The following is a 23,920-nucleotide window of genomic DNA, read 5'->3' as shown; positions in this document are numbered from 1 at the left end:
TCAAACTCACCATTGAGGCAAGTACCCACGCTTTCTCCCCTCCACACCTGATACCCATGCTTTCACCCACCATCCTGGGCACAGCTGGAGTTTAATAAATATCTTTGAATAAATACTAGAACAAATAAGCTGCTGTTTCCATCAACTTCCTTGTTCATTCCATCCTTTCTCACCTTGTGGACAAAGGTGAAACCCCAAGTCATAACTGAAATACAGTTTTCTTGTATTTACTAGCATGAAGGATCCATAGCTAGAGATTGCTTCTCAGGGACAAGAAGCACATTTTCTAAGATTTTTGTCATTCAAGAAACTCAATAAGTTTTCCCAAGGACGTACTTCGAAGCTCCAGAAAACATTTGTTGCCAAGAACCAAGCACAGCTGTTGAGGCAGCAGAGGAAACTGGTGTTCGGTAAAAAAACCAAACCGAAACAGAACGCTGCCGCACATTTGGGGATGGCAGAGTTCCCAGATCTACAGCTGAAATGAGTAGATGATACAAGGTGTTTGATATATAAAAGAAAATAAAACTACCGGAAGCAGAAGTTTTCTCTCGCAAACTGACTTCTTCTAAAGCACAAAAACAGAGCGACGGGACTGCTAGGGATAGAAATACTGTTGTTGATGAGAAGAGGCCCACTTCTCCACCAAACCAGGGTAAACCAGCCACCCTCTCCCTTCTTTCCTGCCCCATATGCTCGCACTCATAAAGGTCTCTAAGAATGATCATAAGGAGATCAAGTATTATCCAAAATGGAAGAACAAGTCAACATTAAACTAAGAAGAGCAGCGATTGCACAGGGGTGTGACAATGGCAGTCAATGACCAGGTGTGTTCCTTCTGGCAGCCTGGCATTGCCTACCCAAGCCAGGAGCACCGGCCGTGTCCGCCGGCACCTGGGAGACGCAGGGTGATGGCGAGAGTAGAATAGGGACAAGCCCCCCGGGGGGGGCCAGGCGGGTATGTTTACGTTCTCTTATCCCTCACTTACAGTGCAATGAAGCTGGTACCATAATTGCCATTTTTATAAGTCAGAGGCTGAGAATCCCATGGGTTAAGTGACTCGCCCCAGATCACATACCTGGTGAGTGGCAGGCGGTTCCCAGGCCTAACTCCAGGCCCCCAGGCTTAGTGCATATGTGGTCGTCAACACTTGTTGTGTTCGACAAGCCGCTACAAGTGTTCCAGAGAACAAGCAAACAAAAGTACAAGCGAGTTGGGAATACATGGAGCTAAACAAAATTTAAAGGATTTCTTGACTGCAAGGCTTCTCAAAAACTTTCATGTTCTAACGCAAATGGTATAAAGTTTGTCTGGCTTCCCTAAATTTAATTCACTACAGAACTTTTTGTTTTGCCCAGAACACTTCATGGGACTAGCGTTCTTCGGAACCCATGTTGGGAATTATGGCAGGCACTCCTATAGTCCTCTTTGAGATCTGAGTCTGTTCCTCACTGGGCCTGACACTACTTTTGGAAGAGTCTAGGGACATCAAAAGGCCAGTGGGAAGTACTCTGGGAAAATACGTTTCAAGGGTATGGGGACTGAGGGGAAGGGCAGGGAGGGGAACAAGAAGGCCGCACTGTTGCAGGGACAGTGACTACTTCTGAGGACTTCCTGCGTGCCAGGACTCTTTGAAGTGTTTAGTCCTCCCAACCACTTGTAAGACAGAAGTCATCATAACCCCATTGCACAGATGAGGGAGTTGAGGCATAGAGAGGCTTGGTAACTTGCCCAAGGTCACACAGCTCATAAACGTCTGGGTGTTGAATTCAGGTAGTCTGGTTCCTTAACAACTGTGTTATACTTGCTCACATTGAAGAGACATTTAGTTGGGAATGTGCGGGGTGGAGAAGGGTGGTCACGGCAGAAGATTCATATCATAGTTACCCAAACAGCATAGAAGCTGAATAATGATAATATTAACTTATGTTTGGTTTCTAGCTTCTTCTACCTTAACTGGTGTCTACCATACAAGGTGCTGTGTTAGGAGCTGGGGATTCCGATGTAAATACAACCTACATGAGTCCTGCCCCAACAGGAGGTACACGCAGGGGATCAGAGCATTGCAATACAGAGTGACACATGCTCTCATGGGCAAGGAAGCACAGAAGACTGTGCCAGCAGGAAGAATACCCGATTCAAATTTAGGATAGACTTTGACACTGATAAAGGACTTTCCCCCTTATATACTGCTTGAAAGGAGGAACAGTTGGTATGGAGGTATTTCAGAGAGATCAGATCTTCTTGTCCCCAGGACCACAACAACAGCTTGGAATTCTAAAGGTCCTAGAATGGCCTGACGACTGGACAATGTGGTCCTTCTCTTGAGCTGCTCCTCTAGGAAGCACAGGGCTCTGGTCCTCCCTAATCTCTGCCATGGCTTTAGTGTAGATGCAGTAACATCCCATTGACTGGGTGTCTCCAGAAGGTGCCCATCAATGAGCACTTAGTTTGATCCTGGGCATGGCAGGAACAGGAATGCTCCCCTCAAATCCCCTATGCTCCCCTGCATTTCCAAGCCCTGATGTATTTAGGTGGGACCGTGTGACTAGTTCTGACCAATGGGCTATGACCAGCAGTCATATGTATCATTTTTAAGACAAAGCATTTAATTGCTAATGCAAGACCCCCCCACCCCATGCCCTCTTCTCTGCCAGGGTTACCAAGAAAACCTCATCGTCCAGGCAGTACAGGTACAAAACTGTGAAGCCTCCACCAGCCTGAGTCTTGAGTGAAGAAGAATCCTCCACCAAAAAGTAGCACGAGAGAAAATAAACTTTTGTTGTGCTAAGCCACCAAGATTTGGGGCTGATTGACCCATATACCGGGCCAAGGGTGTGCTCAACACCTGGTGCAAATAGCTCCAGAAAACAGTGGTTCAGTAAGAGGAAATTAATTAATTCCTGCCATTAGCAGCAGTGCCAATGAGAATAACAAGGACAATTGACCTTTGTGCAGTGGTTCATGATTTTGCAGGCACTTTCATGAGCATGATTCAGTTTAATTCCTGAAATAACAATGAGACTTTGGTATACTCAGACCCAATTTAAGGTGAGGCTAAGGGGTTTCACACCTCCCCTCCCCAAGCCACGACAATGGCTTCAGCCTTCATAACTGTCATCCTAACACAAGTCACATGATACCATGAAAAGGACCCTCAGAGGTAGGAAAAGGGGTCTCAAAGCCACAGATTCCCTCCCCAGAGTCAGCTTCAGTAAGTTATATAAACCAGGCAGAATTACACAGCCCCTCCCATTCCTCAGTGGAGTCTTGCCTGGTGGTGAGATAGGATTTTCACGCAAAATATGAAGTGTTTGTCACTCAGCCCTGTGCTGTAATTATCAGAAAACATGTTCACCTGCTATTTAGCTTACTCAGAGCAACCTCGCTACCTTTGAATCATAGCTTTCACTAAAGCCACATGGTGTCAACTCAAGGTAATTTTTGTAAGTCCTTTGTTTTTGTGGTGGCAGATAGGATTCATGTTTATTATAGAAAATTTGTAAAATACAGAAAAGCACAAAGACAAAAATAGAAATCATGCATAAACCAACAACCAGTGATATCTACTATTATATCAGGCTTGCCATATATTTTTCTAGTCTTCTCTGGCAAAATTGATGCCATACAGTAACTACTATTTGGTACACTGATTTTACAATTATTAGATTGTGAACATTTACCCACGTTTTAAAGTATTTTCTCATGATGTCATTTTAATGGCTGCATAATACTTTATCACCCCCCACAGTGATTGGACATTTATGTTGTTTTAAGTCTTCTCTGCAAAAGGTTGTGATGAACATCTTAGTGCATTCACATTTATTTGTCTCTCTTTCCTAACAAAATGGAAATGCCGGTTTAGGGGATTTGGATGTCTTAAAGAATTTTTTTTGTCAGAGTTCCTTTTAGAAAGAGTATGCCCCAGAAGTGTAGGTGGGTCCTCATTTCTTATGCCTCACTTTAACTGGACAGTGTATCAGTCACGGTCCAGTTAGGAAAAAGGAAAACACACTAGGTATTTCAACAGAAAGAATTTAACATAAGGGATTGGTTTGACAGGCATTGGAAGACTGAAAAGCAAAAGAACACTGAGATAAGTCAGAGAGTAACTGCAGGGAGCATGGCTCACCCCTAGGGCTGTGGGGACAAAGGGGCCGAGTTGGGATTGGTGGAACCCCACTTGTGGAGCAGGGAGTCTCCATGGAGCTGCAACACAGATCTTTGAGGAGGGGGCGCTGTGCTGTACTTCATAGGAAGAAGATTCAGACCCCTGAAAAGGACATGTGCCTGGCTGGTGTTGGTATCTCTGAAGGGCATGATGAAGCTATGTCTGGTTGTGCCAAAAAAAAAAAAAAAGGTCTGAGTGGCTCAGTCAGTTAAGCAATGGACTCAGTTTCAGCTCAAGTCATGATCTCATGGGTTGTGGCATTGAGCTCCTGGTCAGGCTCCCTGCGCAGTGGGGAGTCTCTTTCTTCCTCTCCCTCTGCCCCTCCCCCTGCTCACACGCTTGCATGCTCTCTCTCTCAAAATAAATAAATCTTTTTAAAAAATGCGGCAGAATGGAACCAGCTGCTGCAGCCTGAGTGAAAAACCATTACTGAGAAGACTGTGAGTGTATCAGCAAGCAAACCAAAAGGATCAAGACCTTCCCCTCTCTCCAGCCTTGTAGCATCCCTCTTGTGCCCCCTACTGATAGAGCCTAGCATGGAGCCAGCTGAAGAGGAGAAATGGTGTCTGCACAGTCCTAGCCCCAACTTCATAGAGCCCATCACAGAAAGGTAGATTTGGGGCTGAGAGACAATAGCCTGATAATCAGACAGCCATTATCACATTTTAAATTTTTGTTGGTAATCTCTTCAATACCAGTGATTCAAAGCAGATTAAGTAAGACATTGGTTAACATCATCTTTTGATGATTAAGTAGTTTTATAAAACATAAAGATCTGATTTCAGATCCAACTGGCTCTTCTCTAAAAACAAACACCAAATTACTACCAACTGACAGTTATTTGAAGTGTTTCCTCTGTGCCAAGCACTCTGCTCAGCAGGCTGTGTGGGTTATCTCAGTTAGCCTTCATTTTACAGAGGGGGAAACCTGAGGCTTGGGGAAGGAAGCATGGTGGTCAAGGTCACAGCTCAAAATAATGGCCACAGGATTTGGACCAGCAGCCTGCCATCAGAGCCTGAGCTCTCAGCCGTGTCTCTGTGCTAGTTCCCCATCTCCTTTGCCATTTAGGTGACATACCCGTTCTTCCTCTGGCCATGCCGTGGGGATGAACATGACAACCCCAGGCTCTTGCAAGAGTCTTGCTTCTCCATGCTGGGGAGCCACATGGTAGTTAAGTCTGTGTTCTCACACAGAGCGCTCAGCACGTCAGTGACTAGACTCCTCTAACAGGGGGGTCCAAAATGGGCTCCTGGCCCCAGATTTTTGTCTTTAACAAACAATCACAGAATACTGGAATGACGTTAAAGGTCCTTACCAGATGTCCAAGTCCCTCTATAACATCTCAATGAACAACTGTTTGGATCCCATTTGAACACTTCTCATAACCTGTACTATCTCACTGTACTAAGCAGTCTCCCTATATTTTTAGACAGCTCTAGTTAATAAAAAGTTCATATTTGCAGAGAGTTAAGATCTACTACTCTATAAGTTCCACCCAAGGTTTCTGATCTTGCTCTTTTGGACGACACAAATTTGCAAATGCTTGAAGGCAACTGTCACATCACTCTTCTCTAGTGTTGTGGTGAGGAGCTCATGTGCCTTTGGGGATAGCAAAAGTCTCAAGTAACATAGCAAATGGGTGAGCAGAACTTTGATTTTTATGGGAGAAGACATGCACAGAGGAAGGCTTCTCGGTAGTTGAAAGCACAGGTTTTCAAAGCAGACAGATCTGAGTTTAAGTCCTGGCTTGATAATTTCCTACCTATAACCATATATTAGCTCCGCAGCCTTGCAGAAGGTGTTCACCTCAGTGGGGATGCTAGTACCTACCAGACAGCGGCATTATGAGGGTTCAATCAGCTAAGGCTTGTAGGTGCTTGCCTTGACCACATAGTAAATTCTCAAGAAATGAGATTGATAAAGTATATTGGTGAGAGACACTAGTTTTATTTTGCACATAGGTTGTGGAAATGTCTTTTTATGGCAGTAATTCTTAACTGAAGGTCATCCCATTCCATCCCAAAAGATCAATTTTGGAGTTACATAATAGACTATTCTCCGGGCTACCTTAGTCCACTGAGAAAACTGAGATACGTAACATTTGGAGCCTGAAGACCCGAGTTTAAGACGTGGTTCTGCCTCTTACTCTGTGATCTTGAGTAAATTGTCTGAGTCTTGGTTTCCTCACTTACAAAATGCACCAGTACAGCTAAAATGTCCATCATGAACTCCTGTGGAGCAATCAGAGGAAACGGATTGGAACATAGACTAGTGTGGAGGGATTTGATCCATTTTTTGAGTGAAAAAGTGATCAGCAGAATGAGAAATTTAACAATGCCATTTATGTAAAATCAAAACAACTACACACAACATATAACACCCATGGAAACTATAGAAATCCAATGTATTATAATGATTACCTAAAAGAGGAAGAGAATGCAAGCAAGTTGGAAGGTTAAAAAGGAATCAAAAATAAAGACAAAGGGGCCTTAACACATAAATGAATAAATGAATGAATGAATAATAAATGGATAGATAGATGCTAAAATGGGAGTAATGATGCTTCCCTACCTTCCTTGCGAGGTTATTCTGAGGATCTGGTAAGATTATGCGCAGGAATCAAAGGTAATTTACTGTTTCCATTATGATTTCCACATTGAACAAATGAGCTAACAGAGATAAAAATTCTCCATTGCTCTTCAGCAGGAAGCTGTCAGCAGGGCAGAGCCCAAGAAACCTTGCCCTGGATGAGAATCTACTAGTAAGATGACATCAGAACTCTTCATATAGGAGGGCAGGCTCTCCCTCACTTCTGGAGACATCACTTGATGGCACAGATACAAGCATCGGATGCCTCTTCCCATGGATCCTTTGCAAATGGTCCACTCGGGCCCTCGGAAGAAGAGGCCCAGGCAAACAGGTGCTTCGATGGTCTCTCCTCCTCATGACATCAAATTTCAGGATTTGGTCCTCTATATTTTAGAGAAGAAAATGGGAACCACCCGCAGAGCCTTCCTCATGGAGCTGGCACGAAGGAAAGGATTCAGGGTCGAAAATGAGCTCAGGTAAGACATCACTGATTTCACTTTGTGAATAAGCAGGGCTTTTGTGAACAGCTTCTTTGGAACCCAAGGAATCTATGTTTTCTTCCACATACAGAAGAGGTGATGCTCCCACTGGGGAAATGGGTTTGAAATCAAAGAACACATTTGAGCCAACTAATTAAGGGAAATAAGATGAGTGGGGACTGATACAATTATACTAAAACTAGTTGGCACCAAAATATAAGGTTTTGGGGGGGTTTGTTTGGTTGGTTTGTTGGTTGTTTTTCTTGTTTGTTTGTTTTGTTTTGGGGTTTTTTGTTTGTTTGTTTGTTGTTGCTGTTTTTGCCTTTTACCATTATGAGATGAGCTATCCAGGGATGATAACAGAAACTTAATTGGAAAATGTAATGCTGAAACCACTCAATTTTTCCTGACTAAATTGAACAAGACCCCACTGAGTTCAATCAAAAATTTTCAGCTACTCTGAGGCAGAAAGAATGGTTTGGTTTCTTGGCAATTAAACTAAATCCCTGGCTGTGCTGGTGTGACTAGTGTCCGTGACGGGCTAGGATGAGAGATTGTGGCTGGCTCTCCACAGGCACCCAAATGTGGCCTTGATCATGCTTTTCTGACAAACTGTCCCAGTGGGGTTCACAGAGTGAGGAGGGCTGGTTAAAGATTCAGGGACAGCTCTGTCCACGGCCGGTAGACTTGGTGCTGAGAGTGATGAGGTCAAAGCCCAGACAAAAAGGCAACTGAAGTCACTCTTGGGCCACCTAGACTAGTTCACTCACAACCCCACTCACCCCAGCAATTAGCCTTGTTGTTTCTCTAACTACTACATTAGTTCTTCACAGAACAGCCAGGGGGCTTGCAACGGATGAAGGATGATCAGTGCAACTGGCTGGTTTTGATTGTCCAAAGAATAGACTGACCACCACTTTGTCAGGAAAAACTGATAATTTTCTGTGAAAATTAATTTTTTTATTTTAAAAACAGTCTTTGATATTTCAAAGTAAAATTGACAGGCATTTCCTGCTGAAGAAATGCCACCTTCAAATTGCTAGAGAAACACGTGTCAAAAGTCAATAATAAGATATGATGATTTTCAAATTATTCATAATTCCTATGAAGAGTCACAGTCACAGAAACCTTTTATTTTATTTATTTATTTTTTTACTAAAATGCCCTATTTAGAAATTCCCGAGTCTCCTGTGGTCTCTCCCCTCATCTGATTTTTCTTGGTGTACTCTCCTTTCCCCCTCTCTGCCTCTTGTTTTTGTTTTAACCCCCATCTTGTTTGGGATGTTAAGCCCCAAATCTCAACATCTCTTCCATGGAATCATAGATTTCATCTAACTGTTAAGTCTACTTTAATCTTACTGACTTACATAGAATGTTGGAATTAGGGGAAGAAAAGATGACATAGGTAAAGAGGCCCAAACCCAGAAATTAAAAAAAAAAAAAAGGAAATTTGAAAAGAAGAAATGAAAAGCCTCAGCAAACATGGAACTGCTTTTTGTGGTAAAGAAAGTTGGCAAGGGCCAGGCAGGAAGGTGACAGCCAGGTGGTCAAGGTACCACTTACATCAAAAGCTCTCGTTTGAAGCGTCTGCACTTCCAGCAAGGGCTGACTAGTTACAGGCACAGCTACTAATACAGACATGGTGGCTGAGGCAGGTACTTGGAGAGACACGGGAAGCAAGTTTCTTCTTTGGGCCACAGAGCCAGAGAGGCGGTTCCATGCGTCCGATGCCTGCTGCCAAGGACCAAGCCCAGCGGCTCAGGTTACAGAGGTAAGTGGTGCATAGTGAGCAAATTGCGGCCATGCGTATGATGGTGGCAAAGCTCCCAGGCTGACAGCCCAGAAGACACATGAAATACAAATGTGTGTGATGGCTCAAAACGAAACCACAGGAAGTAGAAGTCCCAGCTGACAAACGGAATTTCTGTGCATAGATACATAGCCCTTAATTGAAAAGGGCAGTAGAAATTGTGGTAGGGGAAAATCTCTAGATAAGAAGTCTAGAGACCTCCAATTCTGGCTCTGACCCTTCCTGGCCATGTAGTGTGGGGCCAGACCCCCTCCCTGCTCTCTGACCTTAGCTTCCTGAAAAGTAGTTTGTTCTGAGGTAATCACCAAATGTGATGATGGACGTCAGTGTGCTCTGGTAAATTAGAAACAGGCACACAGATGTAAAGTGCGATTGTCTTCTTGTTAATAAGCTGGGTCCATTGACCTTTATAGAGGATTCTGTCTCCACAATATGAACTAGGTCAAATAATAAAAACAAACAGAACAAAGACAGGAAGGAAACCCATCAAAATGTTGTAAGTGGTTATTTTTGTGAGGAAGGGGCTATTAGGAAGGGATTATGGTTGTTTTATTCTCTATGTTTTCCATTGTTTTTACAATAAGTATATATTTTAAATAAAAATGAAGAAAGTTGATATCTAAAAGAAAGGATACTTCTCAATAGCGAAGACTATCCCTTCCTTTTCTAGTATATAAGATTTAAAGAAAGAGGAGCTAAAAATATAGATATGCCCTGAAAACAGGCAGCAATCTCCATAGTTTCTAGTACATTCTTTGGCTGCCAGGGGAATTATATTTTTTTAAAGATTTTTTAATTTATTTATTCATGAGAGACAGAGGAGGAGAGAGAGAGAGAGAAGCAGAGGGAGAAGCAGGCTCCCAAGGAGCAGGGAGCCCGATGCGGGACTCAATCCCAGGATCCTGGGATCATGACCTGAGCCGAAGGCAGACGCTTAACCATCTGAGCCACCCAGGCACCCCAGGGGAATTATATTTGAGGAAAAATCTGACTCCTACTTTACCTGGACCTGAACCCATAGCTTAGAAATGGTGTACCTGAATCCATTGAACTATCTGGAGCTATTTCATTCCCCAGCGTATGTGCACTGATTCTATTTGGAATCAGTTTCACTTATATTATATGTTATATTAATGTTATATTTCAGAAGACATGCTAGTCAATGTCCCATAGGAAGCTGTGTCTTAAAACAGAAATCAGGGGAGACGTCCAATCATTTGAGCATTTTGCACATTCATGAAAAGGATACTGAATTTTATTCCATGGCCAACATTCTAAATTTTAGAGCAACTTCATAATCCTCAAATTATCTAGGTCAAGCCAGAGAAGGACGAGAATCTGGTGCTTGTCATGTTCTTATTTCATCCCTAGTTTCAGTACTTTGAGCTATTTTAAAACTCTGTCATCGACTCTCCTCTATGAACACAGTAGTGAAACCCACTATGTCTTGACCTAAACTGCTGATGTCGAAGAAGAAAGAGCTGTGGCTGGAAAGGGTCGCGCCCAGGGTGTCTCCGCCCAGCAGCTTAATACTCTCTCAGTTCCATTGTTGGAGCAGAAGAAACCCACCAGATGGTACTTTTGTCCTGCTCAGACCTCCTTATTCATCCACAAGGGTACCTTTAGAACATATTGCCTGATGAAAGCAAGATGTACCCCAACCTCGAATCCCTTCTCCCTACACCTCTCTGTGTCTAAAACCCAAGACCCCCGGACACCCTCTTAGAGGATGGAACTTCCTCCCCAGTACATGGATGTAATCCATGGCATAGGGCTGGCCCCAGCTCTGTCACTTGACTTTACTTCTAAGTTCACCCAATTACTTCTCCCTGGCTCCACAAGGGCAAGGGCATCATGGGGGCCATCTTGTAGAACCCACCCTTAGACCTTTGACAGTTTTCTTATACATGGTAGCTTCAGGAAGTATTTGCTCAAAGAATGATTTATCTAGTGAATATAAAACCAGCCAAAGGAACTTGTGATTACCAAGATTAATTTTTGTAATTAATTTTTTTCTATGATGCACCATTATTACTTTTGTAATCAGCAAAATAGTAAAGATTTATAAATTCAAGAACGTGCATTGTAAGCTCTAGACCTTCTCTGGTCCAAATTACTTCACATTTCAAAATCTGGGGACTTTAAGTTAATGTTCATAATCTCATTTAAGGTGGGAGAAAAAAAAATCAAGGCAAGACTCTCTCGTTCTTAGGTGTGTCAGAGCTGGAAATAGTAACCTACCTACTGGTGGTAGTTAACGTGTGAGATAAAACTAAATAAAACTGCTTTGATTTTTCTATGTCGGGGATCCTGAAACAGATCAGTTGCTAAGGGAAATTGGCAGGAGGCTTTTTAAACAGTAAACAGCTCAGTTTAACTGTAAATTACTATTTAAAGTCATTATTTACAAGATAAGTCCTAGATCAGATGGGAAGGATTGGGGATGACCTCTCTGGGGAAAGAAACCTATTTTAAAGACAAAGATAAAAACAGGTAACCATCCGGGAAGGCTGGGGAAGTCAGAATGGGGGTCAGTCTGTCTCCCGGCAAAGAAGGGTGGCTGCCTTTTTCTTCATGAAGAATTTTTCTAACTGTACTGTGAGGCAGGGCCAACTAGGAAAAGAAAGACAGGAACAGTGAAGATACAGGCATCAGAAAAAAAAGGCAGAACCAAAATGTGTGAGTTAATTCTATAACTCAGGGCTTTCTGGACATGTGAATGGCACATTCATGATTCTTATAGTAACTTTTACCACATGCATTATTATAGACTTACTGTGCTTCCTTCAATTGTCTCTCAGATGAATTGTTAAAAATAATTTAGTCTTGTCCTAAGGAATAATATAAAAACTGTGAAATCCATGAAAACCATGGGTCTGATATGCATAATTTTAACATGTAGATATAAATTCATACGTCTTCTTAGTGTTCAGCTATCTACCTGCTAAAATGATTTCATGTCCCTACACAGAAATGAGTACCATGTTGGAAACATGGCGGTCATTGAGCCCAAAGTCCAGTGTGCGGGCAGTTCAGGAGAGATTTTTCTCTACAGCAGCATCTCTCAAAGTATAGTTCTTGGGCTGTGGGGTGGTTTGGAAATATGGTTGCTCCCAAGGAGAGGCAAGGACTATTCTCTGTTCCCTTGCATCTGGGAGGGCTTGTGACCGCTTCAACCAATAGAATGACACTAGGTGACTCTTGATGCTGGGTCATAAAGGGCCCTGAGGCTTCTGCTGCTCTCTGGATCTCACAGCCTCACATAAAAAGTTTGAGTCCCTCTGAGAGACACCAAGTGAAAGTGCTTACCGTTGATAGATGCCTCCCTGCATCCTCACCAACGTTCCAGACATGCTGAGCCATATGGCGCATCACACCTCCATTGGCACCATACCTGACAGGTGCCTGAATTCTGGACCCACAGAATTGTGAGATATAATAAAATTGTTGCTCTTTTTAACCCACTACATTTTGGGAGAGTTGGTTATGCACCAATGAATAACTAGAACTGACTACATGAGAATTACCAAGGGAGCATATTCCTGGGCTCTATGTAAGACTTACTGAATTTGAATCTCTCTTGATAGGGCCCAAGCATCTGAATTTTAACCCAGCTTCTTGGGTGTCTCTGGTAGACACTAGAGTTTAGTTCCTTTAGAGCTATTGATTAATTCATTTATTCATTCCACCAATGGTCTATCTATTCACTGTTGCTATGAATCTGGCCATGTGCTGGGCACCAGGCATAATTATCACCTAGACGATAACTAGGCAGATGATAATATTGTCCCTGCCCTCAGGGACGCCAAGGACCAAGCCAGGCACGTTTCCGTTGAGCACTAGTTGAAGGAGAGGACCCGGAATCCTTTCCCTGTGAGAAGCTGAGGGACGAATCTTAGTTCAGAATTGTTCTAATTGGTTCAATCCCTCCCAAACCTAGTCCAAGACAACAGTAATTGGTTCTGGCTAAGAAACTAGGTGCACTTGGGGCGCCTGGGTGGCTCAGTGGGTTAAGCGTCTGCCTTCGGCTCAGGTCATGATCTCAGGGTCCCGGGATCCGAGTCCAGGGACTGAGCTTCATGTCAGGCTCTCTGCTTCTCCCTCTGACCCTCCCCCATCTTGTGCTCACTCTCTCCCTCACTCTCAAATAAATAAATAAAATCTTAAAAAAAAAAGAAAGAAACTAAAGAAATCCAGGAACAGCCATCTCCACAGCACCTTGGGGTCTCTAGGAGAAGTTTGGGGCTACTGCCTGGGCTTCTGTCCTCTCTCAGTGTAAGAAAAAAGCCAAGGACTCCAGGGCCAAGGCAGGTACCACCTCAGCCCCAGATCCAGGTTTTGCCCTTAAAAGTGACATTCATATGTATTTTTCTCCCTAAGTAGAAAGTGATGATAGATGGTTCATCACAGAAAATGGGAAAATACAGAAAAAAAAAAACCAGACTTAAACAACACCTCACTCAGGGTTCTAACCACAGTCTAGTAGAACGTTAAGAGATTGCTTGAGTCATGCACAGCTGGGTTTGAATCCTGGCTTCACGGAGCCTCCTCAAGCCTTGGTTTTCTCATCTGAAATGATATCACCCACCACATAAGACCTGTGAGGACTGAGTAAGAATGTGTGTGTGTGTGTGTGTGTGTGTGTGTGTGTGTGTGTGTGTTTCTAACCGTTTGCAGTATTCTGGAGTATTCTTCTACAGCCTTTTCTTTTGGGTATGCCTGTACGTTGTATTGTTGGTGGATCCTTATACAGCACACCCCCCCCCCCACCTCACAACGTCCCCCGGGATCCAGAGACATCCCCCATGAAGAGAGAGTGGTGGTGGGGCAGGGGTGGTAAGAGTGAATGGTGAGGGGCCTGAACTTGGAAGATGAGCCCCAGGGCTCCCCTCAGCACATTTGCCTCTCTGCGAGGCTTAGGTAAAATTCAGAGCTCAGAGAGCCTGACAGCCTCTCTGTGACTTCTCCATCTTGGTGTGTAGCCATGGCAACTGTTCTTTCAGATTTCCTGGGACAGCTGTCCATGTCTTGCAGTCTTACTGAGGTCCACATGCTATTGGACATAAATTCCAGACACAAATTCCATGTGGCAGCAGCAGGGACAGTGTGGCCAATGGGAAGTGCTATCGGTTCTCTGTTTCTGCCCTTTGGAGGGAATCAGGGTTTTTTATTATGAAGATACCCTTCCAGATGTTCTTCCTTCTGCCATGGAAGAAGCACAAAGTCACAGAGGGGTAGCTCAGTTTAGCCCCACACAGAGGCTTTGGACTAACATCGATTGGGGATTGAATCCCTACTCCACCAATTATCAGCTGGGTGAATTTTTAATGTCTCCAAGGTCTCTTTTCTCATTGACAATTAGATGAGGGAATGCGAGAAATGTGCCTACCATACAGTCTGGCACATAGTGATATTCCCACATTACTAATATTTCTAATATTGGCATGCTCAGAGCAGAGAGAAAATTACTCTTGCAGCAAATAGACAAAGAGTTGCCATAACATGGCACTAAGGAATTGTCAGCAGAACACACGGGAGGCAGAGCTCTCCTTAACAGCTCTGTTGCTAAGGGCTTAGAACTGAAAGTGAGCAAATGCACAGAGACTGAGAATGGTCTGCAATGGGCACGTGACGAGCCCGATGCAGGAAGCACGTTGTAGTCCAGATGCAGCTGGCCACCAGGAGCCCATCAGCCCAACTCAGGCAACGCAAGAAGACCGGGAATGTAGAGATTATTCTCTAGACGATCTTAAGTTATTTGTGGTGAAGGACCCGTTTTCCAAAAACTTCATTAAAGAGCAACGCTTTTATCAAAAAACAACATACAGGAAACTACTGTGATGGTGTCAAATTACAATGAAAGTTTCTAAATGCTGACTTTTCATTTCTGTGCTTACCTTGTGGGAACCAGGGACAAGCAGTACCCAGCTCTGGGTAGCACTGTGTGGACGGCTGAAGAGGTCCTGTTTGATTTTGTGTGTGTGTGCTCTATTATTGCTGTTGTCGTTGTTGTTTGGTTTTGTTTGCTAATTGCTTAATGAGCAGGGGTTGGAAGTTCAAATCAGAGTCTTCTTCCATAGGCTGTGTGGCCTGTTTATTTGCAAATGTGCTTCTATGAACGCTGTGAAAAATGCATGTGGTTCTCATCCAATTGTGTGAACTCAGACATGGCCACGCTGTCCCAAGGGAAGCCATAGTGGGGGTGGGGATGGCAGGAGCGTGGATGGGGAGGGGCTTGAATTTGGAAGTTGAGCCCCAGAGCTCCCCCTCAGCACATCCGTCTCCCCTGAAGTTAAGACAGAACCTTAATACTAATTATAATAGCAAAATATTCTATTATAATTAAAAATAATATTATAATAAAGTTTTCCTCCAAAAGGCAGAAGTCTAGACGGAATAACACTTCCTATGTAGCTCTATTAATCTTTCTATTGTCTTCTTAAAGTCTTCACATAAAGAATCTTTCAAGAAGCTTATTACAAATCACTCTTGGAATGATGAGGACCTAGAATAGGGATGCAGTGAGTGGTCTTCCCCCAACTCTTGTCAGATGTGGTTTCACCACGAAGTACTTCTGCTTTGGCCCGCTGCGCACCCTGCCATCCAGATGGCTCAGCTCTGGCCTCCAGCCCCAGCTCTCTCCCAGCGCCAGCCTCACACCCCAACTGTCAACCGGACATTCTCACTGTGGACCTCTTGCTGCCCTTCAAATGCAGCATGCCCGAAACAAACTTCATTTTCACTCCCCACCCCAAAGAGATGACTTCTTAAATCCCTATTTCTACCAAAAGCACTCTGACTTTACTGTGATAGAGATGGGAAAGTAATATTTGCTCTCTGCTTCAGCTTTCATAGGTGAACTAACGCCAGAGGCCCCTCCTATGTCTCCTTTGCCTTTCTTCCCGGTGCTACAGGAGTCAGACTGCATTAGAATCATCTCGCACATGGTCATAGTTTCATTCTACTAATTAGCTCCCCACCCTCCTCACCCATCACTCTTCCCTCCAAATCATTGTGTGGACCAGATTAGCCTTTTTATGAGACTGACGCGCTGCCCACTGCGCCAAGAGGGCTGCTCAGATTAGCCTTTTTAAAAGACACGGTGAGGCTGTGCATATTCTGCTCACAAAATCCTTCACTGGTTCCACCACCCTAGAAAATGAGATCCAACCTCCTCAACCAGGCTCCTAAGACCTTCTATAACATGGTTGCCCCAACAACTCAAGCCACATCTACAACTACTTCCCAACATAAACTCTTCACTCTGGTCCAGCCCATTCTGCTACTTTCCTCTGGCCTCTGAACCTTTTCTTCTAGGAGGGCCCAAAGTTCTGCCTTCCAGGTCCCTATTTATTCCTCCCCATCCATCAAGACTGGACAAAAACCCCTCCTTCCACAAAGCCACCCTGCCTCTCTCAGCTCACGCCAGCTCTTTTCCTTCTCTGCACACCACTTGCAGATCTTTTCCATGCCTCATGTCTTGTCATAACATATCGTTAACCATCTGCTTCACGTAAGATATTAATGTCCAGGGACGCCTTGGTGGCTCAGTCGGTTAAGCGTTTGCCTTCTGCTCAGGTCATGATCCCAGGGTCCTGGGATCGAGCCCCGCATCGGGCTCCCTGCTCAGCGGGGAGCCTACTTCTCCCCCTCCCTCTGCCTGCTGCTCTGCCTACTTATGCTCTCTCTCTCTCTGTGTCAAATAAATAAATAAAATCTTCAAAAAAAAAGGATACCAATGTCCAGAAACTTCCCTTTTCTTCTTTAGTACCCTACTTCCTACCACTACAAGCACCATTGCTGCCACCACCACAAGGAACCTAGGGCTGTGAATATAACAGGGAACCAAAAAATACCCAGTGAATCCAAGAGTTAATCAAAAAAAAGGAGAAGGAGAAAGAGGAAGTCAAGGAAGAGAAGTGGGAAAGAGAAAAGAATTCTATTCCTCTCTTGGATGCCTAGATATGCATCTTACTATCTCCCAGATTCGTAGATTATTTGAATGGAAAGAGCCTTAAAAAACATCGGTTCCAATGATATGATGTTGACCGTGAAGACTTATTGAAAACCAGAAATAACATACTCGACCCAGAAAGAGACAATCAAAAAGGATCAATACCATTTACTAGCTGTGTGACCTTCACACTGTCACATAAACTCTCCCGTTCAGTTTCCCCATTTTTGAAGTGTGAATAACATAACACTTCCTTGAGGAGCTTTGGGAGTATTAAGTGGGAGGATGGATGTAAGGTACCTGGATAATGCTGAAACACGGTATGTGCTCAGTGGTTACTGGGGGAAAGCTTCTCACCTACCCTCCATCACTAGACTGTGCCTTGAAAAACATGTGGAGCAATATTTCCTCAAAGCTGGTCACCATCTATTAATGGGTTGTGAGACCAGTTTAATGGAATGTTACAAGCATATCTACATATATCTCTTTCTATTTTAGGTCATGATATAAAATGTATTTCTCACTGTGGATCGGAGTCAGCCAGTTGGAAAGGCACCAGGCTGAAGCCCTCTACAAATAAAAATAAAATGGCACACCAAAGCCACACGTACAGTGCTTGCTGCCACTTTAAGAACAATTTCATCTTTCATCTTCTCTGGACTTTGGTTTTCCATTGACCACAATCTTGTTAATGTTTTCTTAATTTTGCTTGCATCTGACATGTAACATAGACCACTTGTGGCTACACTAATTAAAGCAGAATTCCCTTCCATGGAGGCCTAAATTCTCTGTACCTATGGTCAGGTCTAGCATGCATTTTTCTTCATCAGACAGCATGTTCTGAACACCTCAAGGAGAGAGGAACACTTCTCATTTGAAATTCCCTTCAGCTGGTAACGCTCTCTTGCATTCTGCAGTGATTCCATCACCCACATTGTGGCAGAAAACAACTCTGGCTCAGAGGTCCTGGAGTGGCTGCAGGTACAGAATATGAAAGCCAGCTCACAGCTAGAACTCCTCGACGTCTCCTGGCTGATAGAATCAATGGGAGCAGGAAGACCAGTGGAGATGTTGGGGAAACACCAGCTTGTAAGTGTTATCGTTGTGGTTTTCTTTGCCCTTCACTTGATAATTAGGAACACGGGCTGTAGAATCAACAGACTGGGTTAGACCCCAGGTTTTCTGCTCACCCCCTGTGCGAGCTTGGGCAAGTCACTCAGCTTTTCTGAGCTTCTGTTTCCTCCTCTACAAAATAAGATAGCAATTGGACCTACCTGACAAGATGGTTATGAGAACTAGAGTGACATAATGCAAAGTGCTTACCACACAGCCTGATCTATAGCACCTAACAAATGGTAGCTAGTTTTGTGAGCAAGACCATACACAAATATTTCAAAATGTGGAATGTTGATGTTCTGGTAGCCAGAAAAGTGAAGGGTTCCTTTTTTTTTTTTTCTTACTACGATCATTCATAAAGAAAAAATAAGGAAAGTTGGACTCTTAATTCCAAGTCCTTCACCATTAATGTTAGAACCGTCCAGAAGGTTCAGACCATGACTATGCAAGTTCATGGAAAAGGAAAATGGTACTTAATTGATTGTTCTTTTTCATGTTTATTTTTCCTGATGCAAAAATATTACATGTTAACTGTAGCAAATTTGAATATTAGAGATGCATATAATATAAACTTTGACTCTCCTATAATTTTACCCTCTCTCCAGAGACAATTGCCATTAAACTGCTGCCAATTTTTTCTTCATAATATCTATTATTATTGTTACCGATTGTTATTAAAAATGGATGCTTATGCGGGGCGCTTGGGTGGCTCAGTTGGTTAAGCGACTGCCTTCAGCTCAGGTCATGGTCCTGGAGTCCCGGGATCGAGTCCCGCATCGGGCTCCCTGCTGCTCAGCGGGGAGTCTGCTTCTCCCTCTGACCCTCCCCCCTCTCATGCGCTCTCTCTCTCTCAAATAAATAAATAAATAAATAAATAAATAAATAAAATCTTAAAAAAAAATGGATGCTTATGCATTTGTTTAGGTGAGAAGAGACAATTCAGCTAGCCCCAACCCAGAGTTCCAGAAGACTCCACCACTTGCTGTAAAAAAGATCTCTCAATACGCATGTCAGAGAAGAACCACTTTAAACAACTGTAACCACATTTTCACGGTAAGGGGCGTTACAACAACACCCAGAGCAAATGAAGGGCTTGCAGCTTCTTTCCACACATCTACAAATCCAATTATGAAATATTCTGAAAAATCTAGGAACGTTTTCCCCACACTCAGTCACCACCCCCCTCACCTGATCTCTGGTTCTTCTGTCAAGAATGGATCTACTTCTGTCATAGAACTGGACAAATACATTTGGAACAAATATGTATATTCTTTAGAGATGGTAAATTACTATTTATTGAGAGTTGACACTCTTGGGCACAACAGTTGTCAAAGGCAAGTATTAGGAAAAACTGAATACTGTACTTAGTCCAAACCATAGTAAGAGCAAGTTACAAAGAAACAACAATAATGCATCAATAGCCCTTCCTGGGTAACCAAACGACTGAGAGACCCCAGATCTGGATTCTCACCTGTGTGTGTGATCTTAACCAGCTTGGGCAAGTCAGTTCCTCTCTCTGAGCCTCAAATATATCCCTTCAATTCTAAGTTAGCTAGATTGTGTCTAAAGCCCCAGCCAGCCCTGAAGTTTGGCAATTGTGTTTCAAATGACCTTAACAAGCCCACAGCTGCTTGTCCTCCAGCCTAGAGCAAGTAGTCAGGTAGTTAAAACATGCTGTTAGTATATCAAATACAAAATTCTCATTTCTAGACTTCCAGCCCCACGTGTATGAGGAAGACCAGGAAACTGCAGTACTGGGTATGGGAGCCTGATGCCACAGGGCTGCAGCTACTGAAATGCAAATGTGCCCTACCTTAAACAACCTGCCTTGGGGCTGTGTCACTATGATCACACCCATTCATTCATTCAGTAAGCCCATGTTAGGTGCTGACTGTGTTTTAACGTACAAGCTAAGAGATGAAACCGCCAGGTGATCAAAGCAGAATCCTGGCCACAGGCTGGTGGAGAAGTGTGCAAGGAAAGAAGGCAGGGTCTTACTGAGTAATGACTAGTAGATGCAGTGAGCCTGAGATCAGGCTTTGGTTAAATCATTCCCGAATACCTAATGGGAGCGAACTCAAAGTTTCCTTATGAAGCGTCTGTGATCTGTCTTTTCAATTCAACTCCTCTCAAAACAAGGGAGGGGTGCAAAGATATGGGAGACCCAATCTCACCCTTCAGGAGGTATTTCAACACTCAAGAAGAGGAAGAGGCATTTGCAGAGCTAGCTAGCTCAGGGGCTGGGAACCGACCGTGGTTAGCTTACCTGGTTTCATTCTTTAGGATGCCTTTGAGGTACTGGCTGAAAACTATGAGTTTAGAGAAAATGAAGTCTTCTGCCTGGCATTTATGAGAGCAGCTTCTGTACTTAAATCCCTGCCCTTCACAATCATCAGTATGAAGGACACAGAAGGAATTCCCTGCCTGGGGGACAAAGAGAAGTGTGTCATAGAGGTAAGGGTAAAATGTGATTTGCCCTACTTCCTAATATGTAGGGAGGAGGGGGGAAGTAAAAGCAGTCAATAGATTTTCCTGTCAACTATGTAGATGTGGAATGGGGGATAGACAGACAGATGGATGGATAGATAGATAGATAGATAGATAGATAGATAGAATCCATGCCCCAGTTTTCTCACAGCTGGGGCTCCATGGGGCAAAGCTAGTAGGAAGAGAACTCTCCCAATATTATCATTAATCACAGTAAAAGACTCAAGTGTCCTAAAAGCTCGACAGCAGGGGATGGTCCAACTTCAAATACAGGCTTTGTGAAGGACCTCAGTCCCTCTCAGGGGACACTGCCCTCCAGAATGGTGGTAGGAGTGACTACGCAGTGAACCTGATTCTGCATCTCTCCCTGTGTGTTCCAACAAGAAAGCCAGGGATGGGGGATTATTTATGTAATAATAATGTTTAAGGATTCCCCAGCAAAGCAAGTTGGTCATCCAAGAATTAAGTTTCAGTAAAGTTAGGTGCAAAGTAAAGTATTCAAGGAAAGTACTCTCAACTCTATTTAGAGCTAGACATCATAAGAGCTTGAACTTGGATTGGTTTTTCAGTGGGTCCAAAATTAATCTGCTCAGACGAGAAGTCTTTTTGTCTCAGCTAGTACATAGCCATCGGAAAGAAAATTATCACAAATATTTAGGCATACTATCATCGGTGAATCTTTTGGTTTGGTGTTCTGTGGAGCTGGACCCTGATCATTCTGTGCCTTCGTCCCTGAGGACTATAAATGAGCTGGGATTTCTAAGATTACAGGAAATGTCCGGTTTTGTCCAGATCAGCTAGGGAAACACCCTGCAGGCCACAGGCGAACATTTCCTGAACAATCAAGCTACTACATCTGGGAATTTGAGAGCTCCAGACTCTCTGGTTGTTCACCATCACTAGTGTAAAATATTTTTCAACCGTCCATGCAGGAAATTATTGAAGATGGAGAAAGTTCTGAAGTTAAAGCTGTGTTAAATGATGAACGATATCAGTCCTTCAAAGTAAGTAATTTTACATGTATTTATTTAAAATGGTTTTCCAGGTAATCCTATTATTTATTCTAAGTGGTCAAATCAGCTTGGGCTACCATAAAAAAATGCCACAGGCTGGGTGGATTAAACAACAATTATTTATTTTCTTAGACTTCTGGAGCCTGGAAGCCTGAGACCAGGGTGCCAGCATGATCGGGTTCGGGTTAGGGCTCTCTTCCTGGCTTGCAGATGGCCACCTTCTCAATGTGCCCTCACATCACACACACACACACACACACACACACACACACACACAGGAAGTCCCATGGTGCCTCTTCTTATTAAGGCACTAATCCCTTCATGAGGGTCCCACCGTCATGACCTCATCTAAACCTAATCACCTCCCTAAGTCCTCATCTCCAAATACCACCACCATGGCAGTTAGGGCTTCAACATATGGATGGAAGGGGGCACAATCAGTCCAAACTGTGGTCTAGAAAGCAGATGCCCAAATAGATATGAGTGCATGAGCTTATTGCTATGCTCTGATGAGGTACAAATTATCTTCTAGCATCTGTCCCTCGTGGATACAAATATCCCCCCCATGGGGACGCTGGGACCATGGGACAAAACAAACCTGCTCTTAACCAATTTTTTTTTTAAGATTTTATTTATTTATTTGAGAGAGAGAGAGTACATGAGAGGGGGGAGGGTCAGAGGGAGAAGCAGACTCCCTGCCGAGCAGGGAGCCCGATGCGGGACTCGATCCCGGGACTCCAGGATCATGACCCGAGCCGAAGGCAGTCGCTTAACCAACTGAGCCACCCAGGCGTCCCACAAACCTGCTCTTAAAGAGCACACCTGTGTCAGAGGCTCCCCACTGCATCCTGATCTACCTTAAAGCAGGGCTTGTTACCTCCTAATGTTCCCCACCCTGGAGTTGCAGGTGGCAGGGATTTCTGCCCAGTCTTTTGGTTCCGGAGTGATGCACAGGCCAAAAGGTGCTTGTGGGCAGGAGCCGAGGCTTGGAGTACGGACAGCCTGGATTTGAGTTTGGGCTTTGCCACTTATCAGCTGGGCAATGGTCAGGAATTCACACAACCTACATGAACATCCCTCTTAAGATACGCAGAGCATGAGCACGTGTAAGGGACCCTGGGCCAAGAGGAGTGCCCGACAGGGGACGCTGCTGTCACACGTGGGTGGCACAGGCAATCAGCCATCGGAGTACACAGAAGCCTCGGCAGGTGCCAGGCGCCGCCTCCTCACTTCCGTTCCATTTCCTAACACTGTATGTCAGGAGAGGACCCTCCTGAAACCAAAATCTCTGTCTAAAGTTACTATCACCCTCCTGCTTGTCATATTCAGGAGAAACTGGTTCAGAAATTTCCTTACACGTTTTCCTAATCCCTTGAACTTGTAAAGTGTCGCTTCATTATCATAATGATCATTTTAGAAACTAAAGGCATGCCTTTCCCTCTGTTTCAGCTCTTTACTTCTGTGTTCGGAGTGGGACTGAAGACATCTGAGAAATGGTTCAGGATGGGTTTCAGAACTCTGAGTAAAATAAAGTCGGACAAAACGCTGAAATTCACACCAATGCAGAAAGCAGGTAAATTGTCTCTCCTACACATCTCCTGCTATAGCCAGGGGCCGGCCAGGTGGTGGTAGAGCTGAGGCAGCTGAACTTCAACTCCAGCCTTGGCAAGCTGGGTCACTTTTTTGTTCTCTCTTTTTGTACTGTGGTTAAAAGCACAAGCTTTTGGAATCAGATAGACCTGGATCCAAATCCTGGCTCCAACACTTGGTGGCTGCATGATCTTGAGCAAGCTTGTTCAAGTCTTTGAGTCTAAGCTACCTCGTCTATAAAAGGGAGGTAGCATTGCTAGTTAATGGGGAGTAAATCAGATCATGCAGGCAAAGTCCTCAGCCCATGCCTGGCAGAGAGCAAAGACACTCTGCAAGGGGGCCGCTGTCATTACTGCATCCAGGTGTCACACCGGGTTGTGCTGTTGATCTGGTTCTCACTGAAATGGCTCTAGACGTTTGGTCCTGGCTGTCTCCCATGGGGGAGAGGCATGGGGGAGGAGTCAAGGGCAGAAAATGGACATGAAGATTGAGGAGTAAAAAATATTTGAACAAACCAGAGTCATTGCTGGCACAAATGTGGATTTGCTTTAGAAACTGCAAGACACCAGGAAATGGGGAAAAGGGAAAGTGTACAAATCTAGACAAAGGGTTGATCTACCTGCTCAGGACCCAGCAGCCTGAGAAGAGAAGGCCGTGGTGAGACAGCTGAAGCCTGGCAGGACCTCCCACAGGTTGAAGGTGGTGGCTTG

General features: G+C 44.1%; 1 protein-coding gene across 1 annotated transcript in view; it reads left to right on the top strand.

Moving 5' to 3' along the window:
• The first annotated feature begins 7,034 nt into the window (after nt 1–7,034).
• DNTT (DNA nucleotidylexotransferase) overlaps nt 7,035–23,920 on the top strand; it is a 28,557-nt gene continuing 11,671 nt past the window's right edge. Inside the window, exons 1-6 of the mRNA XM_025880938.2 lie at nt 7,035–7,237; nt 17,922–18,093; nt 19,045–19,173; nt 20,404–20,574; nt 21,540–21,611; nt 23,070–23,193. Of these exons, the coding sequence (XP_025736723.1) occupies nt 7,035–7,237; nt 17,922–18,093; nt 19,045–19,173; nt 20,404–20,574; nt 21,540–21,611; nt 23,070–23,193 (871 nt within the window). The remainder of the gene's footprint in view (nt 7,238–17,921; nt 18,094–19,044; nt 19,174–20,403; nt 20,575–21,539; nt 21,612–23,069; nt 23,194–23,920) is intronic.

This window comes from Callorhinus ursinus, unplaced genomic scaffold (genome assembly GCF_003265705.2).
Source record: "Callorhinus ursinus isolate GAN/ISIS: 27379988/994484 unplaced genomic scaffold, GSC_fseal_2.0 scaffold20, whole genome shotgun sequence".
Classification (NCBI taxonomy): domain Eukaryota; kingdom Metazoa; phylum Chordata; class Mammalia; order Carnivora; family Otariidae; genus Callorhinus; species Callorhinus ursinus.
The sequence above is the reverse complement of the archived record's forward strand: the minus strand, read 5'-3'. Positions and strand labels throughout refer to the sequence as shown.